The sequence below is a fragment of the Podarcis vaucheri genome (genome assembly GCF_965113315.1).
Source record: "Podarcis vaucheri genome assembly, chromosome: 15".
In the NCBI taxonomy this organism is placed as follows: domain Eukaryota; kingdom Metazoa; phylum Chordata; class Lepidosauria; order Squamata; family Lacertidae; genus Podarcis; species Podarcis vaucheri.
Window position 1 is genome coordinate 30,379,012 of NC_138753.1, and position 27,159 is coordinate 30,406,170.

The 27,159-nt window shown below is 49.8% G+C and overlaps 1 protein-coding gene across 2 annotated transcripts; it reads left to right on the forward strand.

The window, feature by feature from the left end:
* The first annotated feature begins 190 nt into the window (after positions 1–190).
* On the forward strand, positions 191–27,159 carry LOC309519591 (FXYD domain-containing ion transport regulator 6-like). 2 transcript variants are annotated; one of them, XM_082200743.1, is made up of 8 exons: positions 191–463; positions 20,846–20,908; positions 21,440–21,478; positions 21,584–21,658; positions 22,506–22,542; positions 23,655–23,704; positions 24,211–24,253; positions 25,476–27,159. In XM_082200743.1, the coding sequence occupies exons 2-7, from the start codon at positions 20,851–20,853 to the stop codon at positions 24,237–24,239; spliced, it is 288 nt and encodes a 95-aa protein (XP_082056869.1). In that variant the 5' UTR covers positions 191–463; positions 20,846–20,850; the 3' UTR covers positions 24,240–24,253; positions 25,476–27,159. The 2 variants fall into 2 exon arrangements, with proteins under 2 accessions (XP_082056869.1, XP_082056868.1); XM_082200742.1 differs by having other exon boundaries at positions 192–463; positions 20,849–20,908.

Below are 27,159 nucleotides of genomic sequence, written 5' to 3' on the forward strand. Positions count from 1 at the left end.
CGGCAGGCAGGCAGGCGGTGCAGTCGCTGGCCGCTCCGAAACGGAGACCGGCGGTCTCGGGGCTGCGTCCAGAAACACGCTCTGACATCAGTGCAGGTGGCGGAGAGACCACCCCCCAGCTCGCCCCTGCTCGCTCGCTCTCCCTCCCTCCGTCTGTCTGCCAGCGCCGCCTCCCCGGCTCCGCGCAGCTCGCCCCCCCCCGCCTCCCTCCCTCTTTCTCAGCCGAGCCCTGCCATGCCCGAGCCCGTGGCACGCCCAGCCCCAGCCAGCCACGAGGGGACGCGGGCTTGAGCGCAGCAGCGCCCGAAGGAAAGGAGACACCCTAAGCCAGCCTGCCAGCCTCGCGCGCCGCCCTCGCCCTGCCATCGCCGCCTTCGTCGTCGGACCGGCCCCCCTGCAGCCCAGTCTCGCCTCGCCCCGCCAGACGCCCGAGAGCCGCCTTCGCCCTCGCGCCGCCTGCCCGGTAAGCGGGGCCCCCGACGGGAAGGTAGCCACGTAGCGCAGCCTTTCGGCCCCCACTCCAGGAGACACCGGCCCGGCCGACGGCTGCCTGATGGGCTCCGTCGTCGCGAGCGTCGAAGACCCTCCCCGCCCAGCTCAGCCGGGCTGCTTCCAGGCACCGCGGGAGACGTGACCGGGGAGCAAATGCCTCCCCCCGTGCCCCGCCCGAATCGTCCTCCCCTCGCACTCGACGGGTCTCTGCCCCGAGGAGCCGGACGGGTCCCGCTCGAGCCTTCTGCCCGTCGGCAGCCCTTCCAAATGTACACCAGCTCCCTCCCGTTCCTGGGCATAGCACCCCGGGGCTTTCCCACTCACGGACACCCCACCCACCCCCAGTCCGCGCCAGGCCAAAACTGTCCTGAGTGAACAAGCATCCGACCTGGGGCGGCATGTGCTCCTAAATATGTTGCCCCCTTATCACCCCTTGGGATTTTGGGGATCAAATCTGTAAAATAAATAAAAGAGACAGAGAGAGGGAATAACCAGGAGCGAGCCTCTGAGCATTCGCAGAGCGTCTCCCTTCAGACCAGCATTAAGTGCAGCCCAACACTTTGGGCGCGGGAGAGAGATGGGCCGAGAGGGCGGCTTCTTTGGCAAGACTCTGCTCCGGCGCCCGGGCATCGCTCACACCCACCCGGCGCCCTCCTGCTGCGTGGTGGGGCTTGCGATGCCTGCTTTGGGTGCTCAGCGGGAGTTCCCGGGAGCTCAGTGTCATCGTCACCCTACCTTCGCCAGGCGCTCCCTCCCGCCTCCCCAGCTGCATCTCCCTCTCCTCCCCCCCCCTTCAACGCCCCACTTGTTGGCACCGCTGTGGCTCTTCTTACACATGCCCCGCAGTCTGTCTGTCTTGCAAACCCGTCCATTGCGCGGCTGTGATTGGCCTTGCTGTTGCCGTGCCAACCACCTGCTAGCACGGCTCTTCTTTCCGTGGGTTGCCTAGTTACCAGTTATCTCCCCACATAAGTATAGGAGGATGTTTTGCCTTGACTAGTCGCTCCCCCCCCCACGCCCGCCCCGGCCAACCTCTACATTCTCCCCGCTCCCTCCCTGCTCGTGGATGGAATCCTATCTGACAGCTTGCAATTTCGCGCATTGTCCGCCTCCGCCGCCCCCCATCTATGCTCCCCCCACCCCCAGTAAGCCGCTCCGCCGTGCGCCTGGATTCATCCGGCCACGACGACCGCCCGGCCCCCCAACCCCTCTCTCCTCATTCTTTTCTCTGGTAAACACAAATCCAGACTTGCATTCCAAACGCATTGCATTCCCCTTTGCGAGGCGACTTTTCTTGACTGTGGGATGATTCGGGCGTTTGGAAGGGGATTTAACGTGAACTACAGGAAGCCATTATGGTCGGGGTTGGGCGGGAGTGGGGGGGGGGTAGACGGAGGAGAAACCTTGTTTATCTAGAACAACATGAGAAGAGAAACGATGGAGGTGGAGGAGGAAGAGGAGGGAGGTGTTTCGTGCTTTTTTTCGGGGGGGGGGTTGTCCCTCTGCAAAATACAGGCATAATTTTGCAGGAGGGAGGGATCTGTGGGAGGAGGGCCGAGGGAGGGGCGGCCGATCTGGTTTTTGCAACATGAAGAAATGTTTTCAAAGTGGTTCGAGACTTCCACGCAATTCCCTCCCTGTGCGCATGCGCCCTCCGGGCAGCCCCTCCTTGGCATCATCTGGCCTCCATCATCTGGTGGAGGGAGGGGGCTCAGCTTTCTCTCTCCTAGCTTTTGAAAACAAAAACCAGCTGAATGAAGAAAGAGAGAGAGAGAGCGATGGAAGGGGGCGGGCTGCAATAAAAGGCAGAGTTAAAGGCTGTGGGGTGGGGGAGGCCAGGTGGATGCCTGCCTGCCTGAGATAATGCCATTGCAATGGAGACACATCTGATCTCTGACCGGGATGGGCTTTAGCTGCTGGGGGAGCCACTCTCTGGAGATGCCCCGAAAGAGCCCCTGAGAGAGTCATGGTTGCCACCATTTTGTGGAGAAGAGGGAGGCTTGTCTTCTTTCTGGGGCTCACGTTGCAATTAAGCAATTAAATGACTGGGTGAAATGTATGATAGCAATTTGTGAGTTATCAGATCTTTAAAAGATGTGAGGCCTTGAAATCAGAAGCGCTGACTTTCTAAAATCTGTATCCTAATAATCACCCTATTTTCCCGTGTATAAGACAACCCATGTATAAGATGCCCCCTGTTTTTGGGGACTCCAAATTAAGAAAACACCCCTCAGCACTACCTGTGTATAAGACGAGCCCCAATTTTAAACCTATTTTTTTGGTAAAAAAAACAACCCCTAGTCTTATACACGGAAAAATACGTTATGTCTGTGCTGGCTTGCGTGTGGACATGATGTGAAGGAATAAGTTCCTGGAGGACAAACCTATCAATGGCTTCTAGACATGGTGTCTGTGCTGTCTTCCATGGTCAGAGGCAGTAATTCTTCTACCAGTTACTGGAAACTGCAGGAGGGGAAAGTGTTCTTGTGGTTGTGTCCTGTTTGCCTGCTTCCCTGAAGTAGTCAACCTGGTTGACTACTTTGAGAAGAGGATAGTAGACTAGATGAACAATTGACCTGATCCACCCAGCTCTTCTGGCGTAGACGCAGAACTACTGCACTCTAGCTTCAATTTACTGGAATACACATCTGATATTTTTGGGCATGCTCAGTTGAAAGTATTATAAGCCATTTTGACTCTTTCAGTGACCTCAGATATTCCCCTGCAGTTTGAATGGAAATGGGAAAAGCCTCTCCATTGTCTCTGTGCTCACAAATCCTGCCTTAAGGGCACATTTGGGTATAAATAGGGTGAGTCTGTGACCTGGACCCAGGAATTAAGTGTTTATCATCAGAAAAGAATGTCCAGGTAAAGCCAGGCTGTCCAGGTAAAGCCATTAACAGGTTTCCTGCCAGACAGGATTCTGCTGTAGACTGCCCCTTCTGTGATGTTGAAATAAATTTTAAAAATTAAAAAATTGTCCAGTAGCACCCTAGAGACCAACTAAGTATGTATGGGGGCAGTGGTCTTGTGGTAAAGGTAAAGGTAAAGGGACCACTGACCATTAGGTCCAGTCGTGACTGACTCTGGGGTTGTGGCGCTCATCTCGCTTTACTGGCTGAGGAAGCCGGTGTACAGCACATGGAAACACCGTTTACCTTCCCGCAGGAGCGGTACCTATTTATCTACTTGCACTTTGACGTGCTTTCGAACTGCTAGGTTGGCAGGAGCAGGGACTGAGCAACGGGAGCTCACCCTGTCGCGGGGATTCAAACTGCCAACCTTCTGATCAGCAAGTCCTAGGCTCTGTGGTTTACAGTCTTGAGCTACAGGGTAGCAATTTCAAAAGTCTATATAAGGGCTTGCACACTACTGTTCTTGGTTCCTCCTCCCTCCTGTGTGTGGGAGTGAGCATCCTTTTGAAAGAAAATGGGAAAGTTTAAATGAGGGACAGTACACTATCTGAGATGACAGATGGAGAGATGAGAAGATGGACAGGGCCTACCAGCACTGATCCAGCTCTGTATTTCATTTATTTATATTCCACCTTTCTGCCATGGAGCTCAAAGGATCACTTGTGGGGCTCCCAGGAGATCCCTCACCCAGGCACAGACCTGCCTTGGATCAGCTTAGCTTCAGCAATGTTGTTCCATCATGTTCCTTCAGGCCACATCCCAATTTTGGGGTACAGGAAAGAAAAACTTTCAGAGCAGCTGTTAGGAGGAGACATTAAACACACAACACAAGAGCCCAGAAAGTGTGTTGGAAGCGAGCTTGAGCTGGCAGGGTACAAAAACTGATTTAAATCAAATTTTCTATTCCTAGTTCCTAGTTCAGACACTTCATAAGCAAAATGTTAGATGCTGATTGCTCAATACAATCGCTAAAACAAGCTGACTTTGAATTAAATGAAATCCTTACACTGCTTATGCAAAAAATTATGGAATATATGAAAACAGTTTTACCATTTTCGAAACAGAATGTGATACATTGCTTACTGCCAAACTGTAGTCTCCACTTCAGCAGATGCATGAGGCATAATCCTCAGGTACAGGAATATACACAACTGGAGGGTGGGGGTCAGAGGAAATGTAATGCAAAATGTACTTAATAGCCATTCATTTATAACTTGCAGGAATGCAAAATAAGTACAGTAACCCTTGACCACAGCTGTGATACATGATAAAATAATCTTTTAACGCACCTCTCCCGGTCTTAACTTAGTCAGTCTTTGCTTTGATCTATATACAAAACGGAAGGTGGACTTCCTGTTTACACCTTGCCGCTTCGGTGCCAAATTAGTCCATCTTTTTCTTTTAACTTGAAATCTTAAAGCTTGACCTACTCACGGGTTGTTGTTTAATAGCCGAATTGTCCCAGGAAAAAAGGTCAGCGCTCTCCGGCAACAGCTGCGCAGCTTCACTCCACGGAAGTAGCGATCGACTCTCAGCACTGCGTCAAACCCCCGTTTTGCTCCGGAGCCCCTTGCAGGGTTCCCTTGCAAATTGGGAGTGCGCTGAAGGTGCCCGCCGAGTCCCACGGTCACAGGCTTCACCCGCCTGTGGTTTTCGATAGGGTCCCCACTTCGCCGCAGCGGCAAGACCCGATTTCCGAGGAGCAATTCCCTCAAGACTCGAGGGAATCCGCCATTGCCGATGGCGCCGCCTCCGGAAGTCCTGCATAATAACATTTGTGAGTCTTTAAGAACCGGTGCTCTTCAGGTGTCGCTGGACTACAGAGCCCACCATCCTTCCTTGACCATTGACCATGCTGTCTGAGGCTGATGGAAGTTGGAGTCCAACAACATCTGGAGACCAGCCGCAGATGTTCCCTGCCACTGTTTTAAGATTCTTTGGACTTGTCCACATTGGAGCATAATTTTGCTGTTAATCCGTTTCCCCCTGTTCTAATTAGACTGAGGTAGTTCACACCCACATGCATTTGGATTTGCACATGAGAAGCAACTTCAGTCCACACCAGTAGGTGTTCCCTTCTGTGTTTGTCCTTGCCTTCTAATTTGTTGACTCTGTTATGCTAGTTAAGTACTGACAGGGCATGTGCACAGGTAGCTGACCTGCGTACCTACCCTACACACACAAGGAGTGTGCAAAAGTATATGGTCAGGCAATTGTAAATTTGCTTGTGTAGTTTTCTTGTTTTGTGCAGATAAGAATAAACACACACACACACACACACACACACAGTCAGGAGCAGGTTAGCAATGTGTCAGTGAAGTTAACTATTTACTCAAAGAAACCAAAACGGTACAGGCCTAGTGATCACAGCAACTCTTCCCAGTAGGTCTTGGCAGGGGCGTAGAAAGGGGGTGCGGTGGGAGCAAACTGCCCCGGGTGCCCTCAATGAGGGGGGGGTGACGTTTGGCGTGCCACCTGCCTGCCTGTGACTCCCAAGCCATTGGGGTAAGGGAAGGATTTGCACTGCTTTGCCAGTGGCATTCCCCCCTTCCCCCTTCATTTTGACAGCTTGGGGGAGGCTTGGGAGTCACAGGTGGGTGGCGCGCCGAATGTCCGCCATGGGAGGCTTGCTCCGCTCCCGGCTGCTGGGCGCGCACGCTGCTCCAGGCACCTGAGCAGCTATCCTGCACCTGGGAGGGCACCTTTCGCGCCACACCCCCCTCGGGACCACGCCTGGGCAGCACGGGCATATGCTCCTCCACTGGGTCTTGGCCCTATGAAGCAATTGTGAGGACGGAAGGTCCTCTTATTTCCACTGCTCCCTAAGACTCCTTTTCCTTTGGGTCCTTCCCAAGCAATCTCAGGCTCCTTCATCTAGTCTCTCGTTGCTCTGCCTCTTCATTCCTCTACATTTTCTGGGAGACCAGGGAGGATGGGATCTGGTTGCAACAGGAGGGAGAGACTTCCTGGATTCTTCAGCAGCCTGCCTCACCTCTGTCTCCTGGCCCCCATTCCTTTCCTGCCTTTGAATCCGGACTGCTTTTTGCCCCAGCCTCTTCCTGAACCCTCTTCAGCTTTCAATGCTTCCTCCTCCCAGTCTTCTCCCTCTGACCACTCATCATTGTCCCACCACCAATCCCCTGGCTCTGAGCTTTCTTCCCCTGGGGGGTTCCCAAGTTGGTGCCTCCCTCCATTCCTCTGCATCCAGCCAGTCCATCACAAACAAACAAACAAACAAACAAACAAACAAACAAACAAACAAACAGGCTGAGCTCTCACCTGGCCTTACTAGCATGCTGGAAAAGAAATGAAAGCAAATATATATATATATATATATATATATATATATATATATATATATACACACACATATTCAGATTGCTGCCCAATATATATAGTGTAGAATTTTTGAATGTGGTTTGCTTGTACAGTTTTCTGTTTTTGTGCAAATCTGAGGGATCGAAAGCAACCACCACCCCTCTATTTAAGAGCACACCACACCGTAAATAGTTACAAGTACAGCCAGAAAAGAAATGAAAGTGTTGTGGGAGTGGTAGGCATGGAAAAGGGAGCAGCAGAAAATGACAATAGATCCATCCACCCAAAAACACTGAAGCAAATCATCTGCGACCCTGAGTGGAACAGTTTGGAGCATGATTTCCCCCAATTTATTTGATTATCTTCATATTGGGTAAACTTGAATTTACAGCAGGAAAACATCAAGGTTGGTGTGGTTTGAGGGTAACATCATGTCGATTACACAAATTAAATGGGAATTCAAGCACACAGTAAATTGTGGTGCAGACAAGCCCTTTAATGTTCTTGCTGCAACAGCAAACCCTCTGTAAATTATCAGAATAATGTCAATGTACATCTGCATATACTGTTTTGTTTGGCTTCAATTTGTGCCATGCTCTAATTAGATGGTAATTAGATGTTAAATTCATAAAACCTGTCTTTTATTTTGAACATTGATTTCTGAGTGCAGATGAATACATCAAGGAAGACAATTTATGTGCAGACTCAAATATCCAGAACTGCCTAGAAGTAAAGGCTAGAATTTATTGGGCTGAGAGTGGGTTTGGTTGGTAGGCAGAGTTATAAACATATATTTTGAGAAATGAGAAAATTGCAGCAATCAAGAAGCTAGTGGGAATCAAATGGATCTCCTAACTGAGCTCAGACAATTCTCCTGGTGAGGATGATCTTAATCTACAGGATAGCATCTCCTGGAGCTAGGGACCACATCCGAGAACTTGCAATGATTTGGGAGCTTCTGGTCCACAGTAATGTAAGTTGAACATCTTGCAGTGTTCATAACGCTTGACCTTCAGAGGCTGAGATGTTTGCTTCTTTCCCCTGGTGCTTTCCTTACCTTGAAGAGAAGGTCTTTTGAATTTCATATGCTTGACTGAAAACAGAACCCATGGCTTTTGCTTTCAGGAATTCTAAGAGAATATGGTATGCTTTCTTATGTCCGTCCCCCCAATCTCAAACCTGGGGACTAGACTCTCCCACAATCATAGATGCATCAAAACAACAACAAAATAGGGATGCTTCTCTGCTCCTGTCCCCCAAAGTGAAAAATGTCACCCACTGCCTGAAATGGTGGGTGGTCTTACAAAGACTCCAAACTTCACCCTCACCACCGACCACAGTTAATCACAAACCGGGTGGCACTGATGATAATAGGATAGGGGGACTGTAAGTGTTAAGACGTTTCCGCTGCCCATATCTTTTTGCTGCCTCGGCACCTCTGTCTGCTACAAAAATTACAACAGAGAAGCCGAATCAAGGCCTTTTGAAGAAGTCTTAGCAAACCTATGGAAAGATGACAGGGGTTCACAAGCATTTCTTGCAGGAGGGTGTTCCACAATGTTGGGGCTTTAACTAAAAAGGCCCTGCTGCTTGCAGAGGCAAATGTGGCTTCTGTGCAAAGTGGAATCAGAAGCATCATTTTTTGTCTGTAGGACTTACCGTGCAATCCGATTACTCGGAAGCAAGTCCCCCTGGGGGACTAGAACTAGAACAGGGCTTGCTCCTTATAAGTTCAGGAATGCAGTCGTCATTCTGGGGAAGTTTGTGTGGGAGGAGGCAGCTAGTGATGTTCTCCCTGATATCTGGATCCTCGTCCAAGGCTGTTAATGTCTCAAGTGTCAAAAACAGCCCCTGGAACTGAGCCCAGAAACGAATGAATAGCTGGTGCAGCTGCTTTAAAATAAAAGAGGTGGTACAACTGAGACCTCCCATGAATTGTGGAGTGTTTCAGTTCAGTGTGTCAGCCAGCCAGCCAGCCCCCTCCCAAGGAGCTCCATTCCACTCCCCCACCCCCTGCCTTGGCCCCAAGAGACATTCTTTCTCCACCACTGACCATGTTCAGTCCTCACTATTTGTTGTTGTGGAGTCAGGTTGCTCCTTTGGTCGTTTTTCCTATAGATTTTTTGTACCTCTGTAAACATTTGGGGTTCACACCCCTTGGCTATGGTCCTGTTGGTGCTCAGCAGCTGAGCTTTGCATGAGAGGGAGACTCGAGCCTGTCAACAGGCAAGCGGCAACATTTTGTGCTAGCTGGAGCTTTTGTTTACAAAGGCAGGCTCACATATTTTGATAATCAGGCGGAGGAAAAAACCACAATAATAAGGAACGTCCTCTCTGCTCAAGCAAGCAAGAGAATCTTCTAGGCTCCAGGGCTGTTGCTAGGCCCTTAAAAGACTTGAGGCACAAGCCTGTGATTAAAATCTGCATGAAATCTGCATATGCTAATTTGCATGTTTACATGTAAATTAGGTCAGCTTTCAGAGAGCACCCTATGTAAGCAAGGTCAAATAATTTTTAAAGCTTAAAAAGGGGTGAGCCCAGTATGGCTCCCCTTTATCACACACACAGCCCAACAAGACAATGACAAAAATCCACCAACAGCATATAAATTAATATGGCTAACCTGATCCAAAACACACACACACACACACCACTCACACATGAAAACAAACACCACCACAGCCAATCACAAACGAACAACCACACCCTAGGCCAACCCCAACCTCTCTCACAACCAAAGGAATACAAGTGAACAGCAAAGAACCTACACAAGCAACGCTGACACAAAACCTCACATATATTAAGTAAAATAGAAACATCGTTACCCGACCCCCCCATCCTCCCCCCCACCTCTTTCCCCCTTTTCTTCCTAATGCCTCAACAAATAAAACTGATTTGTAAAAAATGTTACATGGGGGAAAAAACCAAGAGAGAGACATTGCACATACTTTTGTAAATCAAGAAAATATTTAATAAAAATACTGTCAGGGCTGCCACCCAGTCCCAGCTCACATAGGACCAAGTCCGCCAGCGTTCACTTTATAAGAGTCTTTATTAAGTTACAGGTTTCATTTCCGAACTGCAGCGTGCAGCTCTACACCTTCTGCCCTAGGTCGGCGAAGACCCGTCTGAGTCCCCGCCTCTTGCACACCAGCTTAATACCCTAGCCTTGCTCCACCTCCTTCGCCTCTCCCTACGTCTCTGGGTCCTTCTGCCCCCCTGGGCCTCCTCCCTTCTACTCTCCTCTGACGCTGACCCCCCTGATCCTTCTGCCTCCTTGCGGCGGGCTTTAGGACCTGGCTCACTCTCCGGGCTGCTTACTGCTCCAGCTTCCGCTGCATTTGAACTTGGCGCGCGCGCCCAACTCTCTACTTTCCTCTTAACCGTTGCCTCGCTCTCTGAGGAGGGCGTGACCACCCCTGACTCGTGCCCTCCCTCCTGCTGACAGCCTCCGGAACCCGATGCCTGGCTACCTTCCTCCCTGCTGCTCTCAGTCTTGAGCGTGGGTCCCGACTTCCAGCTGCTACTCTCTGAATCTCCTCTGTTCCCTTCCTCCTGGGGTGTCCCCCCGGATCCCCCCTTTGCTCTGCTCACTGGGGCTCCCTTTTGGGAGTCCTCTGACTCACTGCTTAGGCTTGGAGATCTCGGGTCGTCATCATCACTCATTTTCCCTTCGGATTCCTCCCCCTCGCTCTCTGCTTCCTCCCTTCTCTGCGTCTCTGCTCCTGAACCCCTGACAAATACATTTTTTAAAAAGTAGGGTGAGGATGGGGTAGGAGATCTGTGGAATGGTGCAAAAGGCCCAGGGCTCCACCCACCCTCCAATGAAGGGCCACCCCTTTAAGAATGTTCCTGTGTGCTTTCTTCCAAGGTTGTTTTCCCCACAAAGGCAGCTAAGCCTTGCAAAAGTCACATCTAAGATACTTGGTGGTGGGTAATGGGCCAAGCTATGCTTTTGGGGGCCTGCCACATTCTGTCTTGCAATGTGCACTTCAGTCTGATGAGCTGAACCCCCTCCATGCCCAGGAGAAGCATCTCCAAATGGATCTGGCAATTGTTCCAGGATAGGTTAGGACATGATCCCTTAGGGTAGTGGGAGGGAAGGAGGCATGGGTGGCCTGTCCCATCTCACCACCTGAGGCAAAATGAGACGGTGCCTCCTGATTTTGCGGGACTCTTGAAGCTACCACAGCTGCTACTCTTGGCTTCTCCAGCGATGGTGGGAGGTTGCTCCCATGGAGGTGCCCCTTGGATTCTACCACCTGAGGCAGCAGCTTCAGTCTGCCCCATGGACAGGCCGATCCTGGGAGGGGGAGCCTGAGGGTCTTGACAGGTGGGAACAGGGGGCTTTCTGCAGCCTTCAAGCCTGTCAAGTCAAAACTGGGATGGCAAAATGCCCCCTAAAAGCCAGCATCCAATATTTAAGAGCCAGTCCTTCTGTGCAGAATGGACAACAAACTATCACTGATGTTTCTGGTGGTGCCTGTGACTTTTCCACTCTGAATTATCATCCAAGGTGTTTTATTCTTATTTCTTCCTTGTGGCACTAAAAAAAGGTAAAAAGGTAAAGGACCCTTGGACTGTTAAGTCCAGTCAAAGGCGACTATGGGGTTGTGGCGCTCATCTCACTTTCAGGCTGAGGGAACTGGCGTTTGTCCACAGACAGCTTTCCAGGTCATGTGGCCAGCATGACTAAACCACTTCTGGTGCAATGGAACACGGTGACGGAAACCAGAGTGCACGGAAATGTGGTTTACCTTCCCGCCACTGTGGTATCTCTTTATCTACTTGCATTGGCGTGCTTTCGAATTGCCAGGTTGGCAGGAGCTGGGGAAGAGCAACAGGCACTCACTCCATCGTAGGGATTTGAACCGCCAACCTTCCAATCAGCAAGCCCAAGAGGCTCAGTGGTTTAGACCACAGCGCCACCCGCACCTTATTGCAAACCACTGCTGCTCCTTTTCTTTATGGCATTTGCACTGGTGGTTGGGGTGTTGTGCTTTCCCCCACTCCACTGCTCCTGCAGCCGGGCTTGACCGCAAGCCAAGGGGTCTCTCTCTTTCTGTCTTTCTCTCTCACTCCACCTGCCAGGAATGCATTCATGTGGCGGGAAGCACTTGTCAGGCACAGTGCAGGCCGGGTTCAGAATCTCTGGAGCAGAAGACTGAAAAAACCTCCCTCACACTAGAAGCCTGATTGATGTTGAAGCAAAGTGACATCCCTGCCTGTGTTCACACATGCACCCCCCCTTTCCCCCTTGAGGCAGCTAAGCTGTGCAGGCAAGACTCAAGGGCAGTACCATGATTTTAACCAGGTTTGATCTTTGGTAGATGCCTCCAGGCCCCTTAACAAGAACAGGAAGCTGTGATGTTAGCAGGGGCTGGGTGGCTTTGGGAAGACGATGGGCAACATTGACATTCTCTCCTTTGCTGAGCTGCAGAGATGAATTTCCACTCTTCTTAGGGTGCAGAAAATGCAGGGTTTGGGCTCTGCCTGTTTTAAGGGGCGGATGAAGAAAAGGGCGCGATGTGCTTGAGGCAGAGAAACTCTTCTCTAAAGGGGTTGGTTTGGGGGAGATCTGTGACAGACGAACTGCCAAAAGTCTGTCTGTTCCTTGGGGTTGGGTGTTGGTGTTTGTATTTGTATTTGGGGAAAGCCGGACCCTTGCCACCTGGATGCTTCTTTTTAACCGGGGTTCACATAATCTGTGGACAGAGAGCTGGCCTCCATTTTTGCCTTGCCTTCTTCTACACCCTGAAAAATCAGATACGAAGGAAAAGTGACGCCTACAGCCAATGAGTCAACAACAAATCCTGAAGTTGGGTCGTCCAGATTGGTTTAGGAGGGAGGAGGGGAGGCAGGCAGGCAAACTGAGAGTGGGGGTGGGGAGTGTATCTGTGTGACTAGGCAGCAGAACTTGCAGAAACCATCATGAAAAGCTACAGACTGAGGTGCAGGATTAGCTTGGCTGCCTCTGCTGTGCACCGGGGGTAACTTAAAAGCAAAAGGTAAAGGTGAATGTTTGTGCAATCCTAAAAGTCCATTTTCTGATGCATGTTTTAAAGAAGACTGAGATGAGATGAATGTCCTCATTTATCTGATAAAATCCCTCCCTTCCGGTTAAAATCCAACACTAGGTATGTTGCCCTCTAGCCTGGTGGGCGGATTTTGTGTGTGGCTGAAATATATGATTATAGCCGAGTAAACACAGAATGAAGAGCCCATTTTCAAAGGATGGAGTCCATGGTGTTCTGACTGGGCTGCCCTGAACCCTCAAAAGGACTGAGGCTGCTATTTACACTCACCTTTATGCTGAAGTCCCTGAATGGGAGCAGGTGCTCACCTTGGACTGAGGTGTGTGCCCTTGTGTATGTGCAGTACTGGTGTGTAGAAGTCATGAATGGTCAAGTGTGGGGGTGGGCAACCTCAGACCTTGTGCAATGCCATAAGGCAGACTGAAGGGACTTCCTCAGTTGGGGATTTTGGAAGGTGGCCCCCAGCTGTTCCCCTTTCGTCTCCCCATCACCACCACCATTCTGGTCTGTTGCCATGCGACCTACCTGGGCTCCCTTCTTCAGCCTTTTGTCTCAGGTCAGGAGCAGTGGAGGATGACACCCCTTCACTAATTACCAGTCCAGATGGTGTCTGGACCAGGGAAAGACGTCATTTTGTTTTGGGCTGGCCCTGTGTGTTCTTCAGTTCCCCACCCACCCTGGCCTCCTCTCTCTTGGGGCGAGTGACCCAGCAGTGCAGCTTCGAATGCTGCTCACCAGTAGATGCTTATCAAAGGTCTTTGCTTTACTGCTTTGGAGCATTTTTGCAAACTTTTGCTGAGTATTTGCTTTGTGGTTGAGCAAGCAGCTGCCTGATTAGCACATGAAATCCATGCTTGCGTACTAAAGCGTGCATGGATATATTTGCATATGTAAATTCCCTAAATGTGAAAAGCCTGTGTTAAGTTTTGTATTCCATTAATCTCTTTCTTCGCATGAATGATGGAACTATTGGCCAGCAAAACAAAAGCACCCCAAATATTTCTCCAGCTGGATTACATGCATCAGCTGCAGGAGGAGGAGGCGGCCATACTGTTCTCTTTGCTTGCTGCATGCCAGATCCTGCCATAGGGCTGGGGCAGCATGTGGAGGCTGGCAGCCCTTTCCTTGACATCTGTGGCTGGCTCAACAAAGTGGTGGCTGGTGCCCCACCCCTACCCTCTTCTCTCCTGCAGGAGGGTCCTTGCATGTGGGAGAGGAAATGGCTTGTGTGGAAAGATGCCCTTTCTGTAGCACGCTGGGTGCAGGAAGCTGGAAGCAAGTCCCTTGGCATGGGGAACTTTCTGAGACACACCAGCAAGAAGCTTGGTTTTGCCTGGCTGATCATTACTTGAGGGGAAGATTTCTTCAATGACAAGCTTTGCCATGGGGTCCTCTTGGTCAGAGGGAGGCTATCAGTGGCTTCTAGTCATGGTCAGGATCCCACAGTACCCCTCCATCTCCATCCTGGAGAGGAATCCTGGGAGAGGTCTCGTGGATTTCATGGTTAATTTTTAAGAAGAGGAGAGGCCCAGTTCATGCTGAGGACTGCAGCTGAGCAGGCAACACTGAACAGGCAGAGTATCTATCTCACTCTTTGATCTTGCTCAAAGGCCGTTTTATGTCTGGCCATTAGGAGGAGGGAGAAATCACAAAAGAAAACGGCTTGTTGCATGATAGATCTGCTAAATGATGCATTAGTCCCCAGATCGACTGCTGTCCTCAAGGCAGAGACTACTGGATGGACAATTTAGACAGCAGAATAATAGCAGTAGGAACAGAGCACACTTGACTCACTGGGTAGTTCTCATTGCGGCTTGATCTTGGCTCTTGCCATTTATGAGGTTACCCAAGGGACTTCCACAGGAAAGTTGAATGTTTTAAATAAAATCCCTGATCCTTTTCATGGGTGACTTATTGCACAGGATTCCCTTGGCACACTTGACTAATCTCGGGGATCAAGGATGGCTGGAGAAGTGCTTGTCTTGCTGCAGAAAGGGCTGAGTGGAGCAAGAGAACCAGACTCTGGTGGGGAGCCTTCCAGACTGGGCTCTGCTCAGCCTTGAAGCCAAGAACAGCTCCGTGCTCCCCAGGCTGAGAGAAGGTCTCTCCAGGTGCAGCAGCAGAAAGCAGACTCCCAGCAGAACATGCCCATATTGCAGACAGGAGGTCCTTGGGGCTCCTCTTGCTGTGCAGAATGAAACCCCGCTCACCAGCACTTGCAAGGGCACCTGTGTTATTACCATCCCCGGAGCAGGCTGCTGCTGTTCCTCCCATGCAATGCAGCTGGCGGCAAGCTCCGGCTCAGGGACATGTTTACAAAGGGAACAGATTCCAGCCACTTGCCCAGCTCAGTGGCTGCCCTTCAAGGTACAGCAGGCAGACCCAAATCTGGCGTTGCAGCATTTGGACAGGTGGCATCCAGCTGGCAGCCCCTGCTGAACTGTTAGGCTGAACTGCTAGGAAGTGTTTCCACAGCTCTCTCTGCCTCCTTCCCACCCGTTTTACAGCTTCCAGTGGTCACTTGCTGAGATGCTGTGCCTGGGTGTGGAAAAACACCCCCCCATACCTGGAAAGGGCTGCCCTGAACCATTTTATACAATTTAAACACGATTTGTATTTTATCTTTACAATCTTCCATAAATTGTTATCGTTCTATGTTTCACGTTGATGAAACGAATCACAACAACAGCAAACAAAACAGGAAAGTCATTCTAGAGCAGGGGTCAGCAAACTTTTTCAGCAGGGGGCCAGTCCACTTTCCTTCAGACCTTGGGGGGGACGGGACTATATTTTGGAAGAAAAAAATAATGAACGAATTCCTATGCCCCACAAATTACCCAGAGATGCATTTTAAATAAAAGCACACATTCTACTCATGTAAAAACACCAGGCAGGCCCCACAAATAACCCAGGGATGCATTTTAAATAAAAGCGCACATTCTACTCATGTAAAAACACACTGATTCCTGGACCGTCCGCGGGCAGGATTTAGAAGGCAATTGAGCCGGATCCGGCCCCCAGGCCTTAATTTGCCTACCCGTGTTCTAGAGGGTCTTTACAATGATAAACCTATTTGCAAAATATAGGGAACCACTTAGTTAAAACAATACTGCATTAATAAATTAATATTTCTCCCATCTAATTTTAATAATTTTCAGTTAGTTCTATATTACTTCTAAGACAGCCTTCCCAATATTTCATTATTGCACGACAGTATTCAATGTGTACTGAGCATCCAATAAGATTGCCATTCTATTGCACAACTTCTTGTAATATGATATTGTCTGCATTAATATTCTCTGCCAGAGTCCTTGTTCCCATTCGGTGGTTGTTGAGAGGTCTGATCACAGGTGAACCTAGCTGTCTTGTCTAGCATGTCCCTAAGCAACAGCCACCACTGCCACATCCTCTGGTGACAAATGCATCAAATCCTTTCAGGGGCTATCTTCCATGTGCTTGTCACATGCATCCCTGAGGGCAACTGGTTTGCTCCTCTGTGGCCCTGGCTGTGACTCTCAGTGCAAGAGGAGGCTTGGGGGAAGGCTTGGGGCGGGGCAGCAGAGTCATAGAATCATAGAATCATAGAGTTGGAGTAGACCACAAGGGCCATCGAGTCCAACCCCCTGCCAAGCAGGAAACACCATCAGAGCACTCCTGACATATGGTTGTCAAGCCTCTGCTTAAAGACCTCCAAAGTAGGAGACTCCACCACACTTCTTGGCAGCAAATTCCACTGTCGAACAGCTCTTACTGTCAGGAAGTTCTTCCTAATGTTTAGGTGGAATCTTCTTTCTTGTAGTTTGGATCCATTGCTCCGTGTCCGCTTCTCTGGAGCAGCAGAAAACAACCTTTCTCCCTCCTCTATGTGACATCCTTTTATATATTTGAACATGGCTATCATATCACCCCTTAACCTCCTCTTCTCCAGGCTAAACATGCCCAGCTCCCTTAGCCGTTCCTCATAAGGCATCGTTTCCAGGCCTTTGACCATTTTGGTTGCCCTCCTCTGGACACATCCCAGTTTGTCAGTGTCCTTCTTGAACTGTGGTGCCCAGAACTGGACACAGTATTCCAGGTGAGGTCTGACCAGAGCAGAATACAGTGGCACTATTACTTCCCTTGATCTAGATGCTATACTCCTATTGATGCAGCCCAGAATTGAATTGAGTCAGTGGTCAGGCAGAAGGACCCTCTACGCCCCAAGCATCCCAGTGCCTGTTCTGTTGCTGGAGAGGGAGGGAGGTTGCTGGTTGGGCCTTGGATGCTGCATCCATGGCTTTTGAGGCTTAGCTCAGTGGCTCTGTCCAGCTCCCAGGAAGAAGTTCATAGGTGGGGACCTGCTTCTTCTTTGCCTGTAGCCCTTTCTGCTCTGGGGTGGAGTATTGGTAAGCCAGGCAGGATGTGTGCTGCAGGTCATGAAATGAAGTCCCCTACGGACTCCTTACCTGCCCAGCAAAGGAAGCGCCACATTGCCGAAGAGAAACGTCACACACGGGTTCATGGTGCATTGTGATTACCTTTCTTATTTATTTATATATAGCCATACAGCTTAATTACCAAGGTGGATTCTACATTCAAGGCGGCAAGGAGGGAATGCTGTGTATGCTCAGAGGCACACTGCCTCTCAGTTGCAGACCTGGCATGAAATGCTGATGTGTGTGTGTGTGTGTTAGTGTTGTGGCTGGGCGATGTGTTCCAGCTGCATTATATTTTTGTGGTGACATTTGGGGGTAGACCAGAGATTCTTTCACAGCTTTCCTCCCAACACAAATAGCAGATGGTGCTTTTGGTATTTTTTTGTCAACACCATGACAGAGAGGGAAAGGGCTGAAGTCCTGGTCATGGCTGTAGCGCTCCTTATCCCCAGTGATAAAAGAACTACAGTCATACTTTGGAAGTTGAACGGAATCTTTTCCGGAAGTCCATTTGACTTCCAAAACTTTCGAAAACCAAAGTGCGACTTCTGATTGGTTGTGGAAGCCCCATTGGACATTCGGGTTCCAAAGAATGTTTGCAAACTGGAACTCTCACTTCCGGGTTTGTGTTATTCAGGAGCCAAAATGTCCAAGTACCAAGGTGTTAAGGATCCAAGGTACGACTGTATTATTTTTTAAAAAAACAACAACAACCCCACAGACACGTTAAAAGTACAGTGGTGCCTCACAAGACGAAAAGAATCCGTTCTGTGATTCTCTTCGTCTAGCGGTTTTTTCGTCTTGCGAAGCAAGCCCATTGACGGATTAGCGGATTAGCGCTATTAGCGGCTTTTAGCGGCTTTTAGCGGCTTATCGGATCAGCTGATAAGCGGCTTAGCGGCTTAGAAAAAGGGGGGGGGAGGAAAAAAACCAGCAGGAACTCGCAAGACATTGTCGTATTGCGAAGCAAGCCCATAGGACATTCGTTTTGCGAAGCACCTCCAAAACGGAAAACCCTTTCGTCTAGCGAGTTTTCCGTCTTGCGAGGCATTCGTCTTGCGGGGCACCACTGTAGTTTGGCCCTGAGTAATCTGCAGGATGCAACACAAGGTTTGGCTACCTGAAGGGCACTTGAGAGAACTATACCCCTTTTGAGTGGCAGCGCTCCAAGGTACGAGTTTGCTGGGTGCTTTCTGACCTGTGAAGAAAGACTCCATTGACTGATGGCTCTGGTGCTTCTGTTAACCTCAGCCATAAGTTACCAAGGCAGCAAATGGGGCTCTGTTTGCAGACAGGGACAGCATCTATCCTTCATACAATAAAGGGCAATCCCATATTCAGGATAACTTCCCAGGATCAGCACCAGTGTGAAATTTTGTTGCACAGAGTTGGGCCTGGATTACAGATGGGGGAGAAATAGATCCAGAACCTCATAGGTAAATCTCCCTTCCCATTGGTGCACCAGCTGTGACCCTATCTAGAACTGTTGGGCTTTGTCATCTTTATTCGTGCATTATAGACTACTGCAATACACTTTATCTGAGGCTGTCTTTGAATATGGTTCAGAAACCAAAACTGGTACAGGATGAAGGTTGGGTGGGACATATAATGGGACATATGATGCCTATATTGCACCAGTTATCAGGCCAACAGTATGTTTCCTGTTGGATGGATTTTAGAGGATAGGAGAGGATATTTAATTGCTTATTTATCATCCTGCTTTTCACTTCTGCAAATACTTATTTCAGCAGAGTTAAAAATCGCCATCCATGTGCAGCTTATCTTTAGAAGCTTCGGAGGCAAGGTTGTGCAACCTTCTAAAAAGAATTGTTATGTTATCCCTGGGGTGCTTAGGCAGACTTGGACCATCTCCCATCTGAGTTCCCTCTTCACAAAGAAATCACTTTCAGGCCTCTTTTAGGCAAAGAAGAAAATATAAAGTTTACTCAAGCCAAAAGACGTGCCAGATAGATACAGTGATGAAAATCAGGCAGGCAATTAATATAATTAAAAATTACAAGAGCCCATTGTTCAGCTCAAAAATGGTGTGTGTTCTTTGGAGAGAGCTTGCTGGCAACCTATCCCATTGTAAGTAAGAAGAAGATTGTGTGCAGTGAGAGGAAGAAGAATATTAAGTTTTCTATTGTTCCCTTTCCACCACAAAGAGGTTATGTGACATCATACCCCCGTTTGTGACTCTCTAGCAATTACACAGTTGTGGTCTTGGCTGCACATTTCCCCACATTCCCAGCCCATTTCAAGACATTTAAAGCCCTAAATGTTTGGGTTCAGATGGTTTTAGGGACTGCTCCCACCAATGCAATGCAGCCTGTACTTTTAAGATCTGTTTTGGACGACCTGTTGAGATGCTCACCTATGAACACAATTAGATTGGCAGACACACAGAATAAAGCCCTTTCGGCAATGCCTCCCCCACCAAATTATGGATTGTCAGCCTGTGACAAGGCAAGCCTATTTGCTTTTTTGTTTTAAACAGGCTTTAAAAGCTCACGTTTTGTGCTGTTGTTCTGCTACTCTGTATATTTTAAGTGATATTTTAAGAGTTTGGCTTTAAAGGGCTTTGAGCCACCGACCTTCAAGCCCATTTGGAGGGTGACATGTGCTGCTCCTGGGCAGTGAGTGGGCAGCTGCTCTGGAAAAGATGGGAGGCAACTGCCAAGGGAATTTAGTAGAGATCTTCCCACTGTGGGGGATGTCACAGGATTCCTGGTCCAACACAAAATGGGCCCAATGAGTTGCAACAGGGTTGTGTGGGAATGTTGTGGGTAACGGGAGAGGATATATTGATTAATATAATCCTTCCCAACTTGCGCTAGCAAGTTTCTTTATACAGCAGAGTGCATTCTCCCTTTACACAGCAAGAAGCTGGTTGCAGACTCATGTGAGTCTCTTAAGACAATAAGCAATTCAATCTGGCTTGCCCAGATTGGATATGTTCCTGGTAAGATCCCACGAATCCCTCCTAAAAGAATAAAGACCCAACAGTCTTATTCATAAGTAACAAAAAGAAGTTTTCCTCATGATCAGGCAGAGCACAATGTGATCCCTGAAGGCAGGCTTTAGGCTTAAAGTTACAAATATGTACAAACAGGTTTACCCCAAATGGGAGATAACCAAGGTCTGCTGGCTGACAGCCAGCAGTACAGTCCAGGTGAATCAGGCAGGATGAAAAAGAAGGGAGGTGGCTATGTGACTTGGTCTTTTACTAGGTCTGGAAAGGTCCAGTGGTGGAGCAACATGCTGCAGCCCCCGGAGCGGAGAACAGTCGGGGGCATGGCTGGCGCGCATCCTGGGGGTGTGGCATGTATCCCAGGGTTGTGCGTCCCGGAGGGGTGGCCGCAATGGCACCCTTTCCCCAATGGTACCCAATGGAAAGGTCATGCCCACCTACTAGTCACATGCAAAAGGAAGGATGCTCCAGCCAGGTGTAACAGGAAGTTCAACTGGCTGGACCAACATTCCCCATGCATGTTCACTCTAGGCAAACAGGAAATGTTGTGCTTGACTGCTCCAAAGGATTACATCCCACAGGTTGGAGGGTGGGCTGACTTGCTGCAGTGCTAACTGCCCTGTTGCCACACATCTCCCATTGGCCCTTCCTTGGTCTGACTGCCTGCTCCCCCTTTCTGCTTTCTCTCTTCCTCCCCAGCAGCCATGGAAACGGGGCTGATCTTTCTCTGCTCTCTGCTGGTTCCAGTGATGCTGGTGGATGGTAGGTAGCAGTCTTGGATGGGTGGGGAGAACGGGTCTCATGAAAACAGCTGCCCCTACCCACTGCTCTCTGCTTGAGGTTGCTGCCAGTGCCATCCCTGGAGAGTGAGGGGCCACCTGATGAAGAGACTCTTCAAGAGAACAGGGCAAGGCACTCGGGAGAGGTCTTTGCCTCTTGAGCCTTTAGGAGCACACACAGGTTCATTCTGCCACTGTTTCTCTGTGTGATGAAAGCGTTGAGGTGAAGCATTATCTCCTCGGGTGACTTGGGTATTTGTACTATTGAATTAATTTTCGTGGGTATGTAATCAGGCTTTCAAAGCTAAAACACCTGCAAAGCATTCACTTACAGAAATAAATCCTCTTGATATCTCTCCCGCTCCATTGGCTACTCCCTAAGCCCCAGGTAGCAAAAGCCCCAGTTTCTCTTCCCAGAAAATGCACACACACACATATTGGGGGAAATGGATTCTCATGTATTTTGCTGTGGACGGATTCATATTCATGGGGCTCTTCTGTTTTTTATTTCCAGTGACTGATCAAGAGAAGGAAAAAGACCCCTTTAACTATGGTGAGCATCTTTAAGCACCCTTTCCTGTGTGGTGTGTTTCTGGGCATTGCGACCTGTTTGCAAATGCAGCATCGGGCAGCATCTTCCTTTTCTCTCCCCCTCCAGACTACCAGACCCTTCGGATTGGTGGCTTGGTTTTCGCTGTGGTCTTCTTCACTGTGGGGATCCTCCTTATACTGAGTGAGTCTGCAAATTTCTCTGCGGCCCTCCCGTTTGGTAGAGTGAGGCAGCCTCCTCAGGCGGCAGAGTGAAAGGCGTCATAAAAAGGCAACAAGCTGTCAGCTTATTAATGGGCTATTGCTGCATATTGTGTAATCTCAAGGAGGGGAAGGCAGACCTCTGGGATTTTCTGCCTCTGGTGCCAAAATCATTTGGCCACCCTTGGCTGCTGTGTGATTTGGCTTGTGGGTGCCAAATCTACTACACCTCAAGCAGCAAAATGGCTTGGCCTGAACAGCGCCGCCTAAGTTTGCCGCGAGGGACAGGGCTGCTCTGAATATGAAAAGTTGCTGTCAGTCTAAAACACTGGCCCGAAGCCCAAGATGTGTGGTGACATATGTGGAGGACACTGAGGCCCCGTCTGGGTGGCACCTCTTCCCTCTCCCCTCCTCCCATGCAGTACCTTCAGTTCCTCTACTACAGCCTAAATGAAACCTGCCTACTCAGGAGGCAGTTTCAGACCTTGCATCCCAGCTGTGGCTCTCTTCTTCTCCCTCTTCTCTCTTGGGTAGCAAGAACAGGAGAGGAGTGGTTTGGTTCCTGCTCCTGCAGACAGAGGATGAGCTGTTGCTCAGCTAATGAGCTCCAAATGTTCTCACCAGTTTCCAGAGACCCAAGAATTCCTTAGATACACCACCATGGGATGAAGTGGGCTGCAGCAGCAGCACGGAGATAGCCTGCCACTGAGGAGGGCTCTGGTGGGAACTATGCCCAATGATGCTTTGGAGGGACATCTGCCCAATTTCCAGAGGCAACCCTTTGTTGTGGTTCTGGTTCCACGTTCATGGCATGCTCTTTCTTTTCCTAGGCAGAAGATGTAGGTGCAGTTTCAACCAAAAGCCAAGGTATGTGGCAGCATGGAGGATCCTCGGGTTCCGTCTGGGTGACACCTCTCTCCTCAGCCCCTTCCCCACCCCCATCCATTCATTACTCCTATGAAACTTGAAATACCATGACATCCTATTCCAGGGAGCAAGGGCCACAGTGGCTGCAACCTTCTAGTTGGATTCCTCCAGCTTAGATCAAGTGTGTGTTTTTTGACTGAAATAAAAGCAGCCTTGGAAGGAGTAGCTGAGAGAAGAACTTTTGATCTCTCTGCTCAAAATTCCAGACACACCAACTTCTCTTCCTTTTCCACCTCAGCCTGCAAGACTGTTTTTCTTGCATTGGCAACTACAGGCCAGCATGTCACATCCAGTTTAGACCCAGGGAGCAAAGTTAAAAGCATCCTTGTACTTTCCCTTAAGACATTTGGGGAAGAAACCATAACTCAGTGTTCGAGCATCTGTGTTGCATGCAGAAAGTCTGTGGTTCATTTCCAGGCAGCGTTTCCAGGTAGGGCTAGAAGATGGGATAAGCCCCTGCCTGAAATCTTGGACAGCTGCTGCCAGTTAGTGTAGCCAATACCACGCTTGGGAGACCAGAGAGCCAGTGTGGTGTAGTGGTTAAGAGCACTGGACTCGTAATCTGGTGAACCGGGTTTGATTCCCCGCTCCTCCATGTGCAACTGCTGGGTGACCTTGGGCCAGTCACACTTCTTTGAAGTCTCTCAGCCTCACTCACCTCACAGCGTGTTTGTTGTGGGGGAGGAAGGGAAAGGGGAATGTTAGCCACTTTGAGACTCCTTAGGGTAGTGATAAAGCGGGATATCAAATCCAAACCAATGGTCTGACTGTGTATAAAGGTAGTTTCAGGTGTCTCTGTAGGAGTTGCCTTGACAGCTGATGGCCTTGAGATTCAGGCAGGCTGAGATTGGTAGTGTCTCTCTTAGGTGTCTTTAAATTGTAAATGTACTGTAATTATAGATTCCCAAGATGGAAAAAATACATGAGAACAGTCTTTACAGAACTGTGGCCAGAAACACCAGCCATTCATGGGCCCCTGCCTGCTCCCCTAATCCCAGCTGGGGCATGAGGCAATTTGGCCATCCCACTGCACTCTCTGTCTCTCTTTGCAGGGCTCCTGGAGATGAGGAGGCACAGGGGGAGAATTTGATTGCCTCAAATGGTAAGGGCCTTTCATATTTGCTGTGCAGAAGCTTCCTGAGGGTCCCTCCTCCTTCTGCGTGGGGAAGAGCCTCCTGGCACCTGATCAAGGGTGCTTTTGAAGGAGCGCTTCAGATACGCTCTGAATTCCTGACTCTGCCTGCAGTCTGCTCAAATGTTTCTTTTGTGCGTAGAAGTCTTGGCTGCAAGAGGAAGCAGCCAGGATGCTTTGTGTGACAGCAGTGCTGGTTTGCAGAAGCAGACAGACCACTTTAACTGCATGGCCAATTTTCTAGGAACTCTTGGTTGAATGGGAAATAGTTTCTCCCTGCCTGGCATTTGGGACGTCTTCAAAAACTCTCTTGTCCCTTTTGTCTGGCAGTGGGAGATGCCAGACCAAAAGGAGTGGGTGGTCAGATATTGTGTTCCGACATAGCAGCTTACTTGAGTGCTCCTTACAAGGAGAAAATGTACATGGAGGAGTCAGTGACATTTTTCAGATGGTCTTTTTTCTTTTCTTTTCTGCAGCAACAGGAGCACAAAAAGCAGAGAACTGAACAGAAATTACGAGGTGAGCTTTCCAGAGAGGAAGTGAGTGCTGTGTGGCATTGCATGGGGTGGCAATACCAATGGGGTGGACTGAAGCTTGGGCAGAAGGCTGACCCATCCACACCGCTTCACCGTATTTCTGTTCTGTGGAATGTGGTTACAGTGATTTGAGAATTGGAGAGGGCTTCTGGCTTCTTTCCCCAGTTTTGGCTACATGAGGGCAGCATCTCTTGAGGGTGGGTTTCTTTTGCTTCTTCTCTTGCTCGTTTATTTTTTATTGCATTTATACTGAAACAAACAAAACCAGCGACACCCCAGGGTTTTCTATGGATAGCCATTTGCTGTGATTCAGCAGTAAGATGTGAGTTTCTCTGGGGGAAATGCCTGGACAATAAAGGGAAACACATGGACATGGAGCTGTGCCTGGAAAGGGCTGTGCAAAAGGAAGTCTGGATGAATCCTTAGAGTCAAGGCTTGAAACCTTCCTGAGCTGGAAAATAACAAACACTAATTACAGCTTCTCCTTTCCCAGTGGGCTCTTGCCCTGTCTCCCAACTCTGCCAATTAAAGCAGAAAAAAATGAAATGGGGGTGCAAATGTTTCAGTACTCCTCCCACACTGGAGTTGCATCAACCCCCACCTCCCCCCATGACCCTTTCCCAGAGACTGCTGGGTGGAGCTGGGGGGGGGGGCGCAGGAGCAGCCTTGGATGAACAGCAAGGAGGAAGCCCCAGTTCCAGGAGCTGGAACATGTTCCTTTTGAGCTCCTTATGGAGGCCTGATCTAAGCCCCAGTAGTGGCTGCAGATTTCTGCCTTTGCAAAGCCTGATTTCTGTGTTGAATGTTGTCCCTCTCAAAGGCAGAGACACACTCACATGCAGATGGTATTTTCCTTGAACTTGGGTTCCCCCCTCCTGCCAAGTTGTTTGAGTGACTGATAGTTGTGAATGCAAAATTCCTGGCAGCCGGCCAAGAAATGGCCTTGCAGGCTGTTGCAAGCAGAGGTGTGTGGGAGCCACAGGCGGCTGCCTGCCGCTTCTTCTCCTAATGTGTGTCTTTAAGATAAACGAGCAGATGCAATCTCTTGATCTTGAACCACGCAAGTCAGACACAACCAGCATTCGCAATCTGGGCCCCTTCCTAGAAAGGCAGCGTGTTCCCCCCCCCCCCTTGTGCTCCACCGCCAGCAAAGCTGGAATTTCCAGGCTGCCATCCCTCCTTTCCTTCCTTTTTCTCTCCTGTAGATCTAGAGACCAGACAACGGACAAGCGGACCTCAGATGCAAACAATGTGAAGAGAGGCTGAGGCGAAGGACCTGCCTGGGTCCTTGCAGGGAGATGCTGCCAGCTCTGTGTCCATGTTGGGCTGTGTCCTGGAACATCGGTTCTCTCTTTAAAAAACTCCCCCACCCCCAACTACTGCCAATACCGTCCACCTGTGTAATGTTAATCCGTGGTGACTGTTGCCTCCAGTTCGATGTTGTCGTGTGAGTCTGTTTCTCTTCACTTCCCTCATGCTGTTTTGACGTGATGCTCCATCCCTGGAGAGGGAGAAAGGAGGTTCCTTCAGCCTGTGCAATATCCCCATAGGGTAACTTCTCTTCCTTGTACCTTTCCATGACCTCAGATGCTGGCCAAAGCAATGAAGTGGGGCTGGGGGAGAGAAGAGGGTGCAGGAATCTGGCCCAGGATATTTATGCATATTATGTGCAGTGTTCAGCCATAAGAGCAGCTCACTTTCTCTTTCCAGCCCTGCCCCCCTCAGTCCCCTTCCCCTCGCCATAAGAAAAATGCTGTGTCCTCTCTTGCCTCCAACCAATACTCAGCAAGGCCGATGAGGAGGAGCCCCCTGCCCATGCCACTGTGATGCCAACCTGAGGGAAGATGCCAGTGTCTTCTGGTGAAGCAGAAGGAGGCAGAAAAGGGAGCTATTTCTGTGCCAGGGGTGAGGGGAGAGCTCTCATTTCCCAACTCCACACGTGACTAGGAGCACTGCCTCGTTTACCTGGGAGTGCTGCCTCTGCAAATCTCTGCCCTCCGGCCCCCTCCAGCCATGCCACTGTGTGGGGAGATCTGCAGAGTTTCCAGGTTTCTTCTGCAAAGCCTTGGAAGGGTGACACCCTCACTTCACACAGGCTTGTCTGGAGCCATGGTGTGCAATTGCTCCTGGTCTCAGGGCCGAAACGGCACCAAAAGGCAGGAGCATTTTTTGCAGAGCTCAGCCTCCTCCACCCCATCACTGCCCCATCAATTTATCACCACCAGGTTGTCTTTCCACAATGCTTTACGCAGCCACATGTGCAAATTCAGCTGTTAAATTTGTTCCAGTGCTAGGTTGAGCCCCTGCCCCCATGACCGATTCAAGTCAGCTCCATGCCACTGGAAGGAGGGAATCCCTCTCCTCTGCCTTGTCTGGGACAGTGAGGATTTGCAAAGGGATTTGGCCCCTGTCTCAGTCAGCACAGTTTAGCCCCAGGAGGATCACTCTCTGCCCGGCCCAGCCAACTTTTGGTTTCCGACCTTGATGGACTTAGGCCACTGGGAATGCCTGTGCAGGGCAGTGCGAATGCTGTGCTTGGGGCCACCTGCCTCCCACCCAGGTGGTCTCATCTCCTGCTCACACCAATGAGTGAGCGGGCCACCCTGCTCTGCCCCCTCCACCAGTGTTTGCTGTGTGTACACCACCAGTCGTCTGTTGCCATGTGCCTCTCCGTTGTGTCTGTAGTGTGCAGTTGGTAACAGCCATTTAACACACCTGGTAGAAAGCCATCCAGCCGTAAAAGTGTTGTAACTCTGAAAGCCAAACCCACTGTTGTGTCTTCATCTGAAATAGGCAACCCTGCTGTGCTGCTGTGATAAAGGACTTGCATTTTTGTGTTGTGTCCCAAAACCCACATGAGAAGAGGAATAAAATATCATTTCTATTTCA

Excerpts from the sequence above, each read along its gene's own strand:
- LOC309519591 (XM_082200743.1), top strand. The coding sequence starts at position 20,851 with ATGGAAACGGGGCTGATCTTTCTCTGCTCTCTGCTGGTTCCAGTGATG. Across the intron at positions 21,659-22,505 it reads GGGGATCCTCCTTATACTGA|GCAGAAGATGTAGGTGCAGT; the intron begins GTGAGTCTGCAA and ends TTCTTTTCCTAG. Across the intron at positions 23,705-24,210 it reads GAATTTGATTGCCTCAAATG|CAACAGGAGCACAAAAAGCA; the intron begins GTAAGGGCCTTT and ends TCTTTTCTGCAG.